Genomic DNA, 19550 nt, shown 5'->3' on the forward strand with positions numbered 1-19550 from the left:
AAATTGAATGGTGTTATACCATACAAAAAATTTGTTCTCTAAGACATTTTTCTAATTTATATACATATTTGAACACAAAATAGTAGCTTTATAAATTGTGGCAAATAATTTTTTGTCATAACTCATAAGATAACAAATATATTCTAACTTTTGTATTTAAATAATAAAATGTGTACTCAAAATGAAAAAAACACATCCTGTAAATAGAAAAGTCTACATTATTTAAATTAAAAATTAAGGTAGGATAAGTTGAGCAAGCAAAATTCTGTGATGACAAGGTCTTTACGTGTCCACAGTTTCAAATTAAGCAAACTACAAAAAGACATAAACCTCTTCAATAAAAACGATACCCATTTCTGATTATCCTCAAACCCCTTTTAATCACACAATCGATTAGCAAACAATCGGAAAAATTGAAGTCTTATTGTAATCAATAACCTAGTGAGAAGCATACCTTTTATTCAAAGCAAGCGTCACCACCGCCTTCGTTCTTCTCAAATCCCAACCCCACCGCCCATTTCTTTTATCTATTATTATTCGATCTCTCCAGACACTTCTCAATCAAAAGCTGAAAAGGATTTAAAAGAGTACAATCATAATAATAAGACTTCAAAACAAAGAACGAAAGAAAACATGTCGAGCACTGAAGAGGCGGATGATTATCAATCGAATGGGCATCGGTTTCAAGGAGTGAAGCAGAGGTTAAAAGATCGATCCAGGGTATGATTTCGAGTTCGATTTTGTTTATTTTTTGTTGATTGTTTACTCAGTATTTCGAAGTTTTGAATTGGGAATTTGTTTGGTTGTTTAGAAAGTTGCTCAAACGAAAGAAAAAACGAAGGAGATCTTGTCAAAACAAGCTGTTAAGATCGCTCAACAGGCTGAAGAACATGAAAGTTTTATCACTAAGGTAAATATATATTGTGTTGTATGGATTGATAGATACATTGATTCTATTAAAGAGTTAGTCGATAGAATTGCTTTATGATGTAAATTGGTTGATTATCAAGTTCAAAACTAATATACATCATTAAACTTTAATCAAACTGTGAGTAATAAACTACATAAGCTCTCTTGTAACTTGTAAGTAGCACAAACACGAAACATACTTTATTCAATTCGTTACAAAATTTATACGAATATATGCATTTTGAAGCTTCATAGCTATTATCAGAACTCAAAGTTTGACTAATTTTAGGTCTTTTACTTTTTCATATTATCATGGGATTATTAACATTAGTCTTGGATGTGTTTATTGTAGGTTACTCATTTTATGGGTGTCTTTGGCTTCGGGGGGTTTTGCTTTATATTGGGTGCAAGTGAGTAATATTTAATATGGATGTGCTTTTAATTTAGTTTTTGGAAATTAAAACGTAATATTGATGATGATTTGTCGTTAAATCCATTGATATTTTGTTTGTTTTAGGGCCACAAGATATCCGATACGTCTACTGTTTGATCTATGTCACCTTTGTTCCACTTCGATGGATTTACTATCGATATAAAAAATGGCATTATTACCTTCTGGTAAATTCCAACAACCAAAGTACATTCATACTAAATCTTTAATTTCCCATTATTTATAATATACCAAAAATTAAATGTACTTAATATGTTATGCAGGATTTCTGCTATTATGCCAACACCATATTCTTGATCATGCTTTTATTTTATCCCAAAAATGAAAAACTTTTCATGGTTTGCTTCTCATTTGCGGAGGTAACTATATTATATTCCTTTTATTTTCATTTTCTTTCGATAATAAACCCATTCATCATTATCATCTTAATAATCCCTATTTTTGTAGGGCCCACTAGCATGGGCATTGATCGTATGGCGATGTAGCTTAGTGTTTAGTTCTGTGGACAAACTCGTAAGCGTCCTTATACATCTTTTACCAGGTGAGTTGTTACTTATTACATACCGTCCCAATAAATTCTGGGTCAACGTAAAACCATGATGAAAGTCATTAAGTTATTACCTTCTTTTTATTTTTTTTATAGGGGTGGTGTTTTTTACTATCCGATGGTGGGACCCGGCTTTTTTTGAAGCTATGCATCCTGAAGGAACTGCAATGAGAGCTTCATGGCCTTATGTCGGAAACAAATCATTCCTGTGGACATGGCTGTTTACTGTCCCCTTAATTGCCTACAGTCTCTGGCAGGCATTGTACTTTCTGATAGTTAATGTCCTTCGTCGTCAGAGGTTGTTAAGGGACCCTGAAGTCATGACCTCTTACAGGTCAGTGTCATTACTGTTAGTGTATCCCACATTAGTGCAACACAGTTGTGTAAGTGTGTTGGAGTTTCTCCATAAGGGCTCTTTTGGAGAGACAATCTTGGACTCCACATATATCTTACAATATTGTTATATTTAAGATACATGATTTTGATTTGGTATCTGGTATGATTATTATAGGGAGCTTTCGAAAAAGGCACAGAAAGCGAACAACTTGTGGTGGAGGTTAAGTGGTTTGCTTGGGGACCAAAACCGTATGTTTATGTATATTTTACTGCAAGCGCTTTTTACGGTGGCAACGATGGCTCTTACTGTGCCTATCTTTTTGTCATATGAATTGCATCTTGCTTTTCAAATGCTTAAAGTTTCGGCGACTGTATGGAATGGTGGTTCGTTTTTATTAGAAGTTATGCCTAGACAAGTTGTTCTCAAGGAGAAAAGGAAACAAAAAGTGGTGCAGCCTGTAGAAGAAAATCATCAGCAAGACTTGGATCATGAAAAATCAACTGAGGTAAATAATGCTTCTGAAATATAGTTGTATATAGTGTGTTTGTGTGTGTTTCGATTATGTTTTGTATGTCATGAAATTTATTTTCTAGTTTGTTTTTTATATCGTTGGTTGTTAGTTAGTTTAGTGTGGATTATACAACATGGTTGAAAGTAAAAAGTGTGTTTATTTCTGCTATTAAATGCTTGTTATATTGATTTTGTAGAATGTCTTTTTTTTTTTTTGGTTTATTGAAGAGTGTGACGAAGGAGATATGGGCAAACTGGTAATTTACATGAATTTAATGTCCATTGCTAACAAGCTTATGTCACGGCTTTTGTCCGTGGACCGTGAGACTTTGACATCTGGTAAATGACAATAATACCCTTTTCGTCAAGTTAACCCACAAGCTGTGTACAAATAATAAAAGATCCGTGGATATATTACTCTCTCATGTTCAGAACAACTTAAACTGTACACACAACAATCAATAGTGTACAACTGATAAAACAATCATAGGTTATATTTCTCTCTCAATTTCAAAACATATAAGAAAACAGTAAAAACAACAATGATCCATCATGTACAGAAGATACAGGGAGCACAAGGTTCTGTAAAATAAATAACGTATTAGCTAAACAGCATGGCACAAAATTTATACGAAGATGAAGATGTAAATGTGATAACTGATAACCATATACCTTACTCATGTTTGCTAGAAAATTGCCCTCTGATACACGCACAACATGATTTTGATTTATTCCAAAATTGACCTCCGCACGAAGCAACTCTGTAACATAGTAAGACTATAAAGTAGAAATCAGAAATCGAGAATTTGTTCACACAATTCTCGATCCTGAAGCAGCTCGAGTCATAAGTAAGCACACAACGAGAACGAGGACGAGAGTGAACCTGTTGGAGATGAGGTTCCACCATGAGCAGGAACAACAGTTTCTTGAGCCATATGATGTTTTCTTCTGTATTAGAAGTAAAAGAAAAAACCAAACACATGAGGACTTGTAAGGAGTCATTCAACTTGATACCATTTTTGCCTAAGCACGCTTAACTACAGACAGAAACTGTTAGTATGTCCTGTCTTGGAAAGACAGACAGTTGGAAAGAGCGGTTAGAAGATTTTCTTACCGTGGTGTTACCGTTGGGGGGATTTTTTTGCAGTAAAGAATCTGAGGGAGCGGTGCCTTCGCCATTGCTAGACTCGGAGCTTGTACTAGTACTACTACTGCTTCTCTTGGTTTCAGATTCTTGGGGTTTTGTGATGGGTATTAAGTTGGTGGTGTCAAAATCATTGAAATTTATTTCTCTTGTGGCGATGATTGGCTCGGGTTCCTTCTTGGTGCCATGTAACTTAATTTTGCTATTATCATTTTCTATGGAGTTATGTACTTCCTGCGTCCAGTTAAGTTTGCCAAAATGTTTTTTAAATAAATTTGTTTTTGTTATATGATTAGGGTATGCTAAGATGAACTCACCGTAGTAATCTCCATGGGTGTGATCTTATCATCTATGATTTCTTCTTCTTTGGTTTCGTGTTCATGGGTGTTCGTTGGAAGTGTGTTTTCATTCTCTTGTTCAGCTTTCTCGATGTCACCATTGTTGGATTCTAAAGATATGAGCGGGATCTGGCTTTCATTTTCAAGTTCTTTTTCCAAAATGATGTTTGATTCCTCATTCGATTGTACATCAGTTATGGTTTCTTCTGTGCTCTCAGGATCAACCAAGAGTTCGTTACTCTCCTTTTTAGCCTCTTCTACATGGGTTATGTCGGGTACATCATCAACAGGAAAACTCTCCACTTCCTGCATTAATCCATGTTTCTAAATCATCTATTGAACAAAAAGTGTTGTATAGTATTTGTGTTTTGACATGTATTAGAGTAAGAGGTAGAGCATCTACAATACAATGTATAGTTCTTAATTATCTAATTGAACTTTTGAATGGGAAAAAAAATATTGAAATTATTAAATATTGTAATTTAAGATGAACTCACCATAGTGACGTCATCAACACTCTCTTCAATCACCTTGGATTCTTCCACCTCTGTATTCAAGTCCATCGTCTCACCATTGTCATCTTCATCAACATTTTCGTCATGTAGACCATTGCCATTGCTGCTACCAGGAACTTCAATGTCGGTTATTCCCCCACCCTGCTTCAAAGCTCAAATCATGAACACCATCTATACACATAAATTATCAAACAAATCGTTTAATATTTTGTTTAGCGTGAAATTTACCTGTAATATTAACGCTTTTTCAAGTTCCTCAACAACTTGAGCCATGGTTGGTCGTTCTTCAGGGTTTTCTACTACGCAGTGGCATGCAATTTTGGCATAAGTTTCCAATGCCTCTGGTTTTATTTCATCCCTAATATCAAAATGCACAATCTTGCGTAACATATTTTGTTCGAGCCTCTTGGGAACCAATTCAGTAACATGTCGTTCTTGATAATCATCGGTATCCACTAGCTCCGGCACCCCGCATAAAACTTCAAGCAATAAAACACCGAATGAATACACGTCAGATTCCTTCGTCTTACCTTCAGGATCCAGAATCCTCTGAGATTTTCCAGGCAGAAGTTTCGACAACCCAAAACTTGAAACTTTAGCTACGAATTTTGATGAAATTGAATCCAATTTCAACAAAATTTTCGAAAGTTTGATGTCACCGTGGATTATACCAGGCGTAGGGTTTAGACCGCTGTGCAAATAGTCGACTCCGCGAGCAGCATCGAGGCAGATCTCGAGTCGCTGGATCGTAGTGAGATGTTTACTTAAATTATCCGCTAGATTCCCACCGGAGATGTATTCGTACACGATTGTAATTTCGTTGTTTTTTTCGTCGCAAAAGCCGATAAGCGCGACGAGATTTGGGTGGTTTTGGAAACGAGCTACGTTTAGAATTTCTGATAGAAGCTTGGGTTTAATGTTGCCGAGGTTTGTGATGTTTAATTGTTTTAATGCGACTTGTTGATTGTCATATTCTCCTTCGAACATGCTTCCGTAACCATCAATGTCGATTCTCTTTCCAAATTTGATCTTCTGGAATGGAATTCGAAGGTCATCCAGCCCGTCTCCAACCTCGTTCCATGACCTATTGTCTGATTCCGGATTTCCAGAGTTCGATTCCTCTTCAGACTTGGATCCGTTTGTGATTTCTTCTGTGGTTTCTGGAGCATCTTCACTTTGAGTTTTGCTTTGGTTATCATCTTCGATTTCTGTGGTGACGTTCGATATCTCTTTGGAGTTTAAATCGTCTGTGATTTCTTCTGCGGTTTCTGGCTCATTGATGCTCGCAATCGCAGTGTTGGTAATCTCCTCTTGATCGTCTCCAATTTGGACTAAGTTTTTGTTATCGTCTTCGGTGATGTTTGATTCCTCTTTGGAGCTTAAATCGTCGGTAATTTCTTCTGTGGTTTCTCGATCATTGGTGTTCTGAATTACAGTGTTGCTACTCTCCTTTTCAGCGTCTTCGATATGAGTATTGTCGGCTAAACTCTCACCATTGACGCCATTTAGAAGTGAAGCATCGAAGCTCCGTTCTTGCTGCATCAAACCATTGTTTCAGAAAAAAAAACACCAATACAATTTTGACACATCATAACAAACTTCATTCTAAACAGTCAATAATTTAATAATCTATTAAAATCGAATAATTTATAGATTTGATTATTATCCATTTATACATCAAAATAATTTAGGGTAATTCTATTTGTAGTTGTTTTGTGTAACCATGTGAATAGTGCTTGTGTATCCAATGATTTATAAATAACTACAAATTTTGTTATAAATTACGGAAAAGTGTTTTACTAATATAATAGTAATTTTTTAAACTGCAATCCTAAAGAAAACCATACCAAAATAAAATTTTAGATAAATAAATAATAAAAAAAGACAATAATAATAGATAAATGAACTTAAAAATTATCAAATAAAAAAATTAAAAAAACACGTTTCATACTATTTTTAGGTAAAAATATGTTGTGTGACATGGACCAGTCTTTCACAAGAAGGTTATATGCTACGATTTCCATTTTTAAAGTATCATATTATAATTATAATAATTTGTTTTAAATGGCAAAGTTTTGGTAACTTTTAATATTGATTACAAAATATTAATTCGTCATGTCTGGTCCAAAAGATTGTTCGGACGACTTGCAGTTTAGGTATATAATGAAATGTTATATTTGATTTGAAACAGTATGGCCCATAATATATAAATGGGTTTTAGTTTATTATGTACAAAAAGCAAAAATGTTAAATACTGAAAAATACTTCTAGAAAAAAATATAAAATATATATATGTGAAAGAAAAAAGTATATATGTGTGAAAGAAATTAGCACATGTGCATATGTATCAACAATATATTAAAAAAAAAAATCTTGATAATGTAAGTCAAAACAATGATTACATTTTAAAAGGTTCTTTTTTAGAAGAGGAGTAAAATGTAAGTCTTTGTTTAAGTTAAACTAATCTATAGAAAGTTAGAAACGTTTAATCATAATGTTATGTTTATTATGGTAAATAATTAATATGTGATGATGTATGTAACTCTTTGTATTTATTATGGTAAATAATTAATGTGTGATAATGTATATAACGTGGTATTTATTGAATATAATTTTTACAATAATTATTGTAGCTTTAACCTGTATTATATAAGCATTATTATATGTTAGAATTAAAAAAAAAAAAAAAGGTTAAAAGAAAAACAACTCACCACAGTAATATCGTCGTCTAATTTCTTCTCATTGGTAGATTCTGAAGAATTGTCAACTTTGCTAATCTCATCCGCTTTATCTTCTCCGGCGACATCGGAGATCACCTCCTTAGCATCTTCTACAACCGCCACAGTCTCCGCCTCCTGGGGTTCTTCGTCAAGTGTTTTTGAATCCACCGTCTCATCATCGCCATCCTCTTTCTGACCATCATCTACGACTGTTTCATCTGCTACGTCGTTGATGTTTTCGCTAACAAGAATTTGAACATAGGTGACCTCTCCTCCCTGCATCAAAAGCTCAAAAGTAAATACTAAATAATACGTCGACAAACAGTCAAATACTCAAATTGGGTCGACAATTGTACAGAATTTACCTGTAATCTCAACGCTTTTTCGAGTTCTTCAACAACCCGAGTCATGGTTGGACGTGTTTCAGGGTTTTCCATTACACACTGGCACGCGATTTTCGCGTAAGTTTCCAACGCCTCCGTTTTGATTTCTCTTCTGATATCGAAGTGCACGATTTTGCGTAATTTATCTTGTTCAAGTCTCTTCGGGACCAATTCGGAGACATGGCGTTCCTGATAATCATCGGTATCCACCAATTCCGATACACCACACAGCACTTCAAGCAACAGCACACCGAAAGAGTAGACGTCAGATTCCTTCGTCGGCTTCTCGTTGACTTCATCCTCCGGATCCTTCTGAGCTTTTCCAGGCACGATTTTGGATAATCCAAAACTCGAAACCTTTGCTTCAAATTTTGATGAATTTGAATCAGAATTCAACAGGATTTTCGAAAGCTTAACATGGCCGTGAACGATTCCAGGTGTGGTGGAGTTTACGCCGGTATGCAAATAATCCAGTCCACGAGCAGCACCGAGACAGATCTCGAAGCGCTGGATCGTATTCAGACGTTTTCTCATCTTGTCAGCTAGATTTCCATTTGCGACATACTCGTAAACGAGAATGATCTCATTGCTCCTTTCGTCACAGAAACCGAGAAGAGCAACGAGATTTGGATGTTGCCGGAATTGAGAAATCGTTAAAATCTCACCTAATAGCTTGGGTTTAATGTTACCGAGGTTCGTGATGTTCAACTGCTTCAACGCTACTCGTCGATCTCCAAATTCTCCTTCGAACACACTTCCATAGCCGTGACCCTCGAGCTTCTTACCAAACTTGATCTTCTCGAACGGAATTCGGAGGTAATCCAGCCCGTCTCCGTTCTCCGACATGACTCTTAACTCTTCTGGTCACCGGATTGTTGGAAATCGGGAACCAAATCTCTGAGGAATTACGATGCAATAGAAGTTGTAATTCAACAAATAATGGCCGAAACAGAGGTGCATTAAACGTCAAGCAGTGAGAACAGTAATGGATCAGGGATTTTTAAAATGTGATGAAAATGAAACAGAGTGAAAACTGAATTTAATAATGGCGGAAGCCGGTAGAAGACGAGCGAGGTATGAAAGCAAATGACACCTCCATAAATGAAGACATGTCAAGTCATGGGGTATATTATAATTGTGATAAGTAGGTGTCTTCATTTGCATTAAATACGAAACTAACTTAAAGATCTATTAATCAAGTCAAATTAAGCATTCTGGTAATCAACTTTTATGCAATAAATCTAGAGTTAATCACTAACTCTTCTCGGAGTGGTGCCGAGACTGTCGAGACCACCACCCCCTTCCATGTCCCGAGACTGCCGAGACCACCACCCCCTTCCATGCCATCTTCTTCGGTTGCCAAAGAGAGAGACTCCGTGAAGAGTCATCGAGTTCCATAGAAAACCTCGGCATGTCGAGGCGAGGAGCGGTGTTCCTCGAGTTGCCGAGCTCCAGGTCACCCTCCACCTCACTCTTGCCAAGCCATTCTTCTTCTCACACCCATCAGCCTAAAATAATCAAACATGGAAGATAGCAATGTTTTACAACCTTATCATAAAATATCGGGAAATCTCCAATATTTTGTGTCAGTTTGTAGTTTAATCCAAACATTTGTTTTTTGAACAGAAAAGTCTCGATTATCTAATTTTATATGATAATCCATCATTTCCTGTTGAAAAAATAACAATTGTTTCGTTAATCTGAGCAAAATATAAAATAATTGAGACTTTTTTGTTCAAAAAATAAACGTTAGGATTAAACCGTAAACTGATCCAAAATATTGAAAGTTTATCTGAGATTTTCCTAAAATATTTATTAAACTAACGAAAAAAGCTTCACGAATTGGCAAGTTAATTAATTTTTCATGACACAAAATGATTTCACATATGATTCATGAATACTTTAAGTTAAATCATCAAAAGCTTTAACGATACCGCTTCACGAACTTCTTATTCGCAAACTAGCAAAGAAAAAAACGGGGCAAGCTCTTTATATAACATTCGATCATGTTTTTCTCGACAAAGTTCTCTTTCCCTGAAAATGCCATATTTTAATGAAGTGTTCCCTCTAATAGCCGATCCCTTCAAATCTCATATCGTGATTTCAAAACCTTGCAATATCGTTATAGGATTGTGATTAGCTTTATATACTTAGTAGCTGTTTAGTATTGCGTTGAATTCTAAATTGAATGGTTTCAACCTATTAATGGTTAAGAGAATGTAAGATTGCCTAACCTTTCAAAGACAATTCCAACAATTTTGATTTGTTCGGTGTTCATTTAGATGTATCAAACAACTCTTACCCTTGTCTTGTTCAAATATATAAAGGGTTCTTATACATTGTGAATTAATCAAAGAATATATACTTTCATAGTTTGAGAGCTACATTATCAACCTTACACATGTTATATATGTTCGATTCTTAATTCTCTTTTTGTCGGACAAAAGGCCGACCTTGATTAGAATAAAGCAACTATCTACCTTGCAATCAACCTTATAAGTTTTAGGTGTTGTTTGTCTTTTATAAAGAAAAAGATCTGCAGTCTGCGAACCAAATCGACAAACCTCTTGTTAGAGTTTGGAATATATTAGTTGTGTCAATTTGTAACACGCTTTGTTCGCATGTTTTGTATTATTTATGTCTTTTCTTACTGTGAATTGATTTAGTTCCAAATTCACACATTATGTATTCCTTTCTAATGTTCCCGTGAAGCCTATATAAAGGAACGTTAGTTAGTGGAATGGGTCAGAATTTTTGATAAAATAGTTCTTTCTTGTATCGAATTGTTCTACTGACTCATTAATGAAAGTGAAATCTTATTTACCTTGTGCGTCCTTGTGAATCTCTTAATCATTTGAATCACGAATCCAATCGTTCCATCAATTGGTATCAGAGCGGGAGATCATCTGAACTTTTTCAAATCTCGATTTTGTCGTTGTTCATCGTGTTTTTCCAGATTTGTTCATCAAATTCTAGATCTATTCCATATTTTGCAAATCTCTTTGCAATTTGATCTTTAATTCCTTGTTTGAATCTTTTGATATGTTTCTAAAACTCTATTTCAAGTTCATTGATCTGATTTTTGTTTCATTTCATTCAAAATGTCAAAAGAGGATTCACACTCAATTATGTTCATCTACTAAGTAATATTGGTTCTACATCAAGAATTCCTATTCTATTCTCTAAATACTATGAAGTCTGGGTTCTTCACTTTGAGAATTATGTTCTAGTTATTGAAACTCATGGATATAGCATTTGGCACGCAATCACAAAAGAATCATTCAAGTATTCCAAGAAGAAGGTTGAAGTCAGAACTCAAGATGATTATGACACCATTGTTGCTGATGACACTGAAATTGATTCTGTTGAGAAAGACAAATTGATGTGTAACCTGAAAGCATTAAGAATCATAAGTTTTGCTCTTCCTCCTGACGCTTTTCGTTTGGTCAGTTCTTATCAGACTGCAAAAGAGACATGTGATAAATTGAAAGAGTTATATTCTAGAGATGTTGATCTCACTCATTCTGTACAAACATCACTTTTGTCTGAATTTGGATCTTTTGAGCAAAAGTCTGATGAAACCATTGAACAAACAGTCAATTGATTTAATCATCTTTTAAGTCGTATGCTATAACACAATTTGAAAAGAGAAGTCATTGAACAAAAAGTCAAGTTCACAAATAGTTTGAGATCAGAATGGAAGTCAATTGTGTCTACTGTTAAAGCTCACAAACAATTCAAGAATTACTCTCTTACACAAACGGTTGGTATACTAAAGTCTCATGAGATGAAGTGATGAAGGAAGCAGAGTTGGTGACGAGTGTTGGTTCATTAGCATTGGTTACGAAAAGTGAAAGCTCAAAGAAAAAGAAGACAAAGATTGTGGTTGAAGATTTTGAATCTGATATCTTAGATGAGGAGCTTATAAAAGAAGATAAAGTTCTGATGGTAACTAATCAAAAGAAATTCTTCAAAAATAACTTCTCACTTTTCAAAAATAACAAAAAAAAAACGAATTATCTGAAAATAATAATAAGCAAGGAAGTTCAAACTCTAAAAAATCAAGAAGTAAAAGTTTTAAGAATTTTCAAAGGGGTGACGAAAAGAAGGAGAATAAGTTACTAGGTGATTCAGGCTTTGACTCTAATTATTGTCATGGAAAGAATCATTTTGCAAAAGATTGCTTGTGGCAAAAACAGAATGAGAAGAAAGAAAAGGAAAAAGATGAAGCCTTTTATGTGAAGAAAATTGAGGAACTTCGCAAGAATTCTAGCAAACCAGCTCTTGTGGTGACTAAATACAATAGTGATGATGAAAATGTGGAAGTATGGTCAATTGAATCAGAAGATGACGCAGTTTGAAGACCAACTCACATTAAATGTTTGATGGTGAAGACCGAGAAGAAGAATATCGGAGGTAGGTGTTTGATGGTGAATAGCGTCGGTTCTGAAAGTCAAGGTTATTTTATAAATGAAGGAACAGTTTCTAATGCTAGTTTTCAGCGAAGACGATCAAAGAGCATGTCTCTGAGTGCGAAAAGGTAATTGACATGGTACATTCTATTCTTAAATCTCTTAATATTCCTATTTCTCGTTATAATTTTGAATTAACCGACTTGCGTGATGTTGTTTCTGATTTGAGTGATAATTTAAGCAGAACTTCCATAAGAAATTATAATCTTGATGATACAATTAGCAGGATCATTTCAAAGAATGAAGAAAGACATATACAAATAGAGGCATTGGAATTAGATCTAGCTAGGTATAAAGATTATGTAATAAAGCTTAAGAAAGACAATAGGGTTGTTTTGAAACAAAAAAAACATCTTTTGTCTTATTGAGAAACATCTTTATACTAACATTACACAATTTCATCTTGATTGTGAGATAGGAAAAGGCTTGCATAAAATGATTTTTTCTTTCTTATAATTGAAAGAAGATGAAATTGATGCTGAATGTTATAGATGCAAATCTATGGTATCATCTAATGAATCGGTTTGTGATTCTTACAAAGTTGGAATTGAGAAAATTGAAGAATAAATTAAGTCTAAAGATAACAAAAAGATGATAAATGATATTTTAACAAAAAAGGATAAAAAACAAAGCAAAATCATTTCAATCGAGAAATATAATTTGTTATGCAAGAAATTAAGTTCAGAAGAAAATCTTAATTATGAGAATATGTCTGAATTTGATGAAAGCGAAATGAGTGAAATATCAGTTGAAGATGAAGTTGATTGTTCTTCTTTTGTGATAAATATTGAACAACCAAAAAGAAAATTGATTTTTGAAGATTCAATGGAGTTTGAACAGTTTGTTCAAAATGATGGAATGAAACATTTAAATGTTCAAGCAATAGTTTTTCCAAAATTTCAGAAAACTCCAAATCAATTTTTCTGTGAAAAAGGGACTTGACAAAAATTGAACTTCGAAATTAACGTCATTGGTCAATCTTGATAATGCGAAAGGTTTTGAATAATTCTTTTGGTCAGCACCAGTTGACAATGATGATGAAACGAAAGGTTTATCCGAATTGATTTCATGGAAAACCAAAGGGAATTATGTTTCGAAACCACTGAATAATGTGAATTTTTCACAAAATGAAGCTGGACCAAGTGGAAGAAAAGATGTTCCAATTGACATTCAAATGGAAAATGTGGTGAAAAGCACTCCAATAAGAAAAAAAATGTGACATATCAAAAATCTGTTGAAAAAATAAAAGCAAAGAGAAGAACAATGAATGCTAGATATAAAAAGAATTTGATTAAAAGAAAACAGATGTGGAAGAAAAGAGAAATTAATAATAATGTTTCTTATTTTAAGAATAAAAATCATAAGTTTGTTGGTGTGAAAAGAGCTTCTAATCAAAATACTAATTCACCCATTCTTTCAAAAAGTAAATCCAAGTCATCAGCAAAAACAAAGTATATTCCAAAGTGTTGGGATTAAAACCCTAATTGTGATTTGATGAACAAGATGCGGAAAATAAGAACACACACAATAAAGAAGATATGTCGAATGATCACTCGATTTATTCAAAACATGAGGATTAAATTACACTTTCAGAATAGACTAAAGAATCTAACTCTACATAAGAAACCTCACAATGTTTGGCGGCTACATTTTGCTTCACTCTTAACCCTAATTATGAATAATACATGATTATTTTTAGGGAAAAGACAAGTCTTGGCCTTTTAACCTACACTTCATCAAGGGGCCCCAATTCCATAATCCATGGAGTACTTTGAAACCCTACACAAAGAAAGATATGAAAGAACATGATGCTAATATCGTAGCATATAAAGCAAAAATAAAAGAGGAAGAAGATTTTTTTTGGAAAAGATGGCACAACAAAGAAAAGAAAATTCTAATTGAAAAACTTCTTTTGTTGAAATAAATCTTTGTGATGCAAAAACTCAAGTTTTCAAAATCGAAAAAGGGTGAATAATACTTTGATCATAAAATCATTTTGGATTGATAAAACAAAGATTTTTCCTGTTTCATCTTCTGAATCAAAGTTCTCATCAGGGCCCAAGATGGTTTGGGTTCCTAAATCTGCTTAAATTCGTAGGTGATACGTGACGATCAATACGATTTGGAATGGTACATTGATAGTGGCTATTCTCGTCATATGACTGGAAGGAAATCATAACTGAGAGAATTTCAGACTTTAAAAGATGGTGGAAGAGTGAAATATGGAAATAATGCAACTGGAGAAATAAAATGATATGTAATGATAGCAAATGGCAAATTCTCAAGTCGCAAGGTAACTTATGTAGAAGACTTACAACATGATCTAATTAGTGTTTCTCAACTTGTTGTCGGTATTGGTCGTAAAGTTTCTTTTGACGAAGAAGGTTAAAAACTTATACACAAAGAATCACAGAATACCAATTTGAGGTCAAAAAGAAAATGCAAAATGTATCCTCTCAACTTGAATCCTATTGATGGAAAACCTTTTGTGTGTCTTCTTGCGAAAGCATCATCAGATGATAGTTGGTTGTGTCATAGGAGACTTTCGCATCTCAACTTCAAAGACATTAACAAAGTTGTTCTCGGAGATCTGGTTAGAGGTTTTCCACTTCTCAATATGATAAAGAACATTTGAGTGTTGATTGCGAACTGGGAAAGAAAAACAAGAAAAGTCATTCTTTGGTCATGAATACCAAGATAATTGAACCACTAGAATTAATATATATATATATATATATATATATATATATATATATATATATATATATATATATATATATATATGGTCCATCATCAACTGAAAGCGTTAGCGGTAACAAATATATTTTAGTTATTGTTGATGATTTTTCTTATTTCACTTAGGTATTATTTCTTAAACATAAATCCAAAACAACTCAAGGATGATTGATTTTATCAAGAAAATTGAGCTTCAATTACGAAAAACCTGTTCGGAAGATTCGAAGTGATAATGGAACGGAGTTTAAGAATCATGTTTTTGATAAGTTCTTAACAAACAAATGAATTAGTCATAAGTTTGCATCTCCACATACTCCACAGCAGAATGGTGTTGCTAAAAGACGAAACCGTTCCTTTTTTGAAGATGCGAGAACCATATTGTCCTTCGCAAACTTGCCATTATACTTTTGGGCTGATGAAATTACAACCGATTGTTTTACACAAAATAGTTCTTATATCAATAAACGTTTTTTGATTACACATTATGCTATTTTAAATAATCACAAACCTAACATGAAATTCTTTCATGTTTTTGGTTCCAGGTGTTTCATCTTTATCTCCAAAGAACATCGTAACAAGTTTGACACAAAAGTTGATGAAGCAATATTTTTAAGATACTCTTTTAACTCAAAATCCTATCGTGTGTTGAACAAGAAGTCAAAGAAAATAGAAGAAACCTACTATGTTACCTTTGATAAAAAATATGTGAAAACAATTCAGAAAGAAGTTATCTCAATTGGAGAATTTTTTCCAAAATCGTCTAAGCAAACAACTCCTCTCACAAATCTTTATGAGGAATTTTTACATTTTTTTTGATGAACTTGAAAAAGCAATATCTTTTGAAATCAAAGAAACTGATAATCATGGTAATGAATTGTTAAAATTGGTTGATGAAGTGTTACAAAATGTTGAAACTTCTGAAGAAAATGTTGTTTCTACAACTAATTCTGTCGAGGGGGAGAGTGCAAAAAATTTTAATTTTCCTTCTACTTCTTCATCTCCAATAATTGAAAATATTGCAAAATCCACATACTCCACAGTAGAATGGTGTTATTGAAAGACGAAATCGTTCTTTATGTGAAACTGTGAGAACCATATTGTCCTTCGCAAAATTTCCATTATACTTTTGGGCTGACGCGATCGCAACCGCTTATTTTACACATAATTGTTCTTATACCAATAAACAATTTTTGATTACACCTTATGAGAATTTAAACAATCACAGACCTAATGTGAAATTTTTTCATGTTTTTGGTTCCAGGTGTTTTATCTTTAACTCCAAAGAACATCGTAACAATTTTGACATGAAAGATGATGAAGCAATATTTTTGGGATACACTCTTAACTCAAAAGCATATCATGTGTTGAACAAGAAGTCAAATAAAATAGAAGAAACCTACTATGTTACCTTTAATGAAAAATATGTGAAAACAATTTAGAAATAAGTTGTCTCAATTAGAGAAATTTTTCCAAAATCATGCAAGCAAGCAACTCCTCTCACGAATCTTTATGAAGAATTTTTAGATTTGTTTGATGAACCTGAAAAAACAATATCTTCTAAAACCAAAGCAACTGATAATCATGGTAATGAATTGTTAAAATTGGTTGATGAAGTGTTACAAAATGTTGAAACTTCTAAAGAAAATGTTGTTTCTACAACTAACTTTGTCGAGGGGGAGAGTTCAGAAAATTTTGATTTTCCTTCTACTTCTTCTTCGTCTCCAATAATTGAAAATATTGCACATCAAATGAAAGAAATATTAATGATTTGGTGCACGGGGAGAGTTCAAATCAAAATTTCTAGGGGGAGAGTTCAAATCCAAATTTCTAGGGGGAGAGTTCAATTGCAAATTATCAAGGTGAAGAAACTTCTAAAAATGAAGCTGATTCTCAATCCGAAGTTGAAGAAATCAATGCTGAGTTAAACCTAGATTAGGATCTAAACTATCCATCTTTAACGAAATGGACAAGAGATCATCCACGGACTCGATTATCAGAGATACTTGCTAAGTTTGGCATGAATGCTGAGTTAAACCTAGATTATGATCTATGGTTCCAATTAACTTTTTCCTTAGACTAAATATTAGACAGAGTTTGGAGGGCATGTTCATCAATCAAGAAGCATGTACGAAGACTTTACTTGCTAAGTTTGGCATGAATGGTGATTCGAAGGTTAAAGTTCTGATGATATGTGGGAAAAGCTCACTCATTCTCTTGATAAACCCGTGGTAAATATTACATTATACGTGCAGATGATTGGCTCTTTATTGTATCTAACATCTAGTCTTCTAGATATTATGTTTGCAGTTTGCTATTGTGGTATCTGTCTAACTTATGGTTCTGTGTACATGCATATTCTGATGCTGATCTTGGAGGTTGTGGTATTGATCGCAAAAGTACATCAGGTGGATGTCACTTTTTAGATGGAAAACTTGTTAGCTGGAAATTAAAGGAACAAACTTGCATTTCGTTATCAATTGCTTAAGCTGAATACATTGATGTGGTTTTGTGTACTTCACAAATTATTTAGATTCAAAGTCAGCTACGGGACTATGGCATTAGTATGAAAAAAGATTCATCAGTATTGTGATTCAGAAATTGCCATAAATATTTGTCATAATCTTGTTCAACATGCAAAGACAATCTCGATTGTTTTAAGATATCATTTTATCAAGGACCATGTTCAAATCGGGAATGTTGAAGTGCATTTTGTTCGATCAACGGATCAATTGACTGACATACTCACGAAAGCATTACCAGAAATTTCATTTAACATAATTTTACAAGGGCTTGGGATTATTGAAGCAGAAACAGTTCAGAAGTCAAGTACTTAAAAGAAAGAAATGGTTATTGTTTACCTCCGATGTGATGCAAGCTTCGTAGCCATTCATATTTCTCTTGAAAACAACATACTTATTTGTGAGAATGTGTGATTTTTCACAGACTGGTGCTCTAGGTATTTGTTCATTTCCTTTCTTTTTTTATTTCTTTGTTTATATTTCAAAATTAAAAAAAAATTATTTATTTTGTCTTTAAATTTCCAAAATTTCCAAAATCCAAAAAGATTTCTTTATTTTTGTCTTTATATTTCAAAATTTTCAAAAATCCAAGAAGATTTTCTTTATTTTTGTCTTTTCTTTTAAAAAAAATTCAAAAACCCAAAAATATTGTGTTTGAATTTTATGTTGCGAAAAGTTATTGTTCAATTGCGATCCATCGAAGTTAGTTGCAATTGGTTAATGTTTGTGTTTTGAAGTTTATAAATCATGATGTGAAAAGTTATTGTTTACTTGCGACAGGTTATGATCCATCGCAATGAGTCGCAAATGGAATAAGGTTATTTTTTTATCTTATGATCCGTTGCGATCAATCGCAGTGAGTCGTAACGGGTTAGAGTTCATTGAGATAATGGATCTTATAGGAATGAAATCGTGACGGTGCAAATATGGATAAGAATGAAAGATTATTTTGTTGCGATGAGTTGCGAAGCGTTGCGAACGATCGTAATGCATCGTAGTTCATTTTTTTACAATTGTTGCATTCGCATTGTCTACTTTCTTGTGGATTAGGTATTATTCTTTTCCAAATTATACTAGTTAGGTGTCCCTAGAAGCATGCTGCAACATGTTGTCCGAAGTCTTAAAGATTCTTTTTTGCGGAAAGCCTTAATGGAATTTTTTGTTCTAAGAATTTCTTCCTAATAAGTTGTAATAACTAAAATCATAGAACTACCTATCTCTACTCATTTCAGAGTATAGAGATTTCTGCTTGGTCAATTTTTTGCAACAAGGGTATTATATTTCTTTTAACTAGTTGTGGAAACCAATGATGTCTTGGGTATATACAAATCCAAACATATGGTTCCTTTTTCTAAGCCTTAAGGAATTGACGGTTTCTTAAAAATAATTTTTGATTAACCCTTAATCTCTTGAGTTTGTAGCAACCCGGAGCTATGGTTTCTCAATAATTGTTTTTATGATCATTCTCATTATCACAATGAGAGTGTGAAAAACTCATTTTCTATTACAATCTTATATTTCTTACACTATGCATACATAATGACATATATCCCGAGACATCTCTAGTTAAAAACAACTAGGATGTAGGTTTGAAAAAACTCTGTGTTTATGATCTCTTGGTTATAGTTACCATGATCTTTATGAAACCCAACAACCATTTCCAAAAATGAATTGACGGTGAACATTTATGTTCTAGCATGAAACAAACGAATTAACGGTTGAAATTCTTATATTTCGCAATGCCTTATCCTTTAATGTTTAAAATCTCATAATTTTCGTTTGCAAGGCCTTAATGAAATTGATTGATTCTAGATTAATTTCTTTTTAACTAGGTCCAATTTTAATTTTCAAATTATGATATTTCCGTATGAACATTTTTTTTTGTCTTGATGATACTTACAAATCACTATAGCATTTTTGCTAACATGAATTTGACTACACTAGTCAATCAAGGATTTTCTTTTGTATC

General features: G+C 33.3%; 2 protein-coding genes across 3 annotated transcripts; one reads left to right on the forward strand and one right to left on the reverse strand.

Annotated features, from left to right (window-relative positions):
* The first annotated feature begins 311 nt into the window (after positions 1-311).
* Positions 312-2953, forward strand: LOC145054640 (glycerophosphocholine acyltransferase 1-like). Its single transcript, XM_079002869.1, has 8 exons — positions 312-720; positions 812-910; positions 1262-1319; positions 1427-1527; positions 1624-1719; positions 1808-1901; positions 2004-2241; positions 2419-2953. The coding sequence occupies exons 1-8, from the start codon at positions 634-636 to the stop codon at positions 2771-2773; spliced, it is 1128 nt and encodes a 375-aa protein (XP_078858995.1). The 5' UTR covers positions 312-633; the 3' UTR covers positions 2774-2953.
* Positions 2954-3140: 187 nt separating this feature from the next.
* On the reverse strand, positions 3141-8931 carry LOC145054639 (uncharacterized). Of its 2 annotated transcripts, none has more exons than XR_013684864.1 (9): positions 7837-8930; positions 7463-7747; positions 4980-6287; positions 4734-4892; positions 4216-4542; positions 3869-4132; positions 3638-3702; positions 3427-3531; positions 3141-3336 (listed from the first exon to the last, which is right to left on the reverse strand). XR_013684864.1 is itself a non-coding variant. In XM_079002868.1 (9 exons), the coding sequence occupies exons 1-8, from the start codon at positions 8698-8700 to the stop codon at positions 3428-3430; spliced, it is 3360 nt and encodes a 1119-aa protein (XP_078858994.1). In that variant the 5' UTR covers positions 8701-8931; the 3' UTR covers positions 3141-3336; position 3427. The 2 variants fall into 2 exon arrangements, 1 of the variants encoding a protein (XP_078858994.1); XM_079002868.1 differs by having other exon boundaries at positions 3427-3515; positions 7837-8931.
* Between the last annotated feature and the right edge of the window lie 10619 nt (positions 8932-19550).

This window comes from Lactuca serriola, chromosome 5 (genome assembly GCF_051521515.1).
Source record: "Lactuca serriola cultivar US96UC23 chromosome 5, Lser_US96UC23_V15, whole genome shotgun sequence".
NCBI lineage: Eukaryota > Viridiplantae > Streptophyta > Magnoliopsida > Asterales > Asteraceae > Lactuca > Lactuca serriola.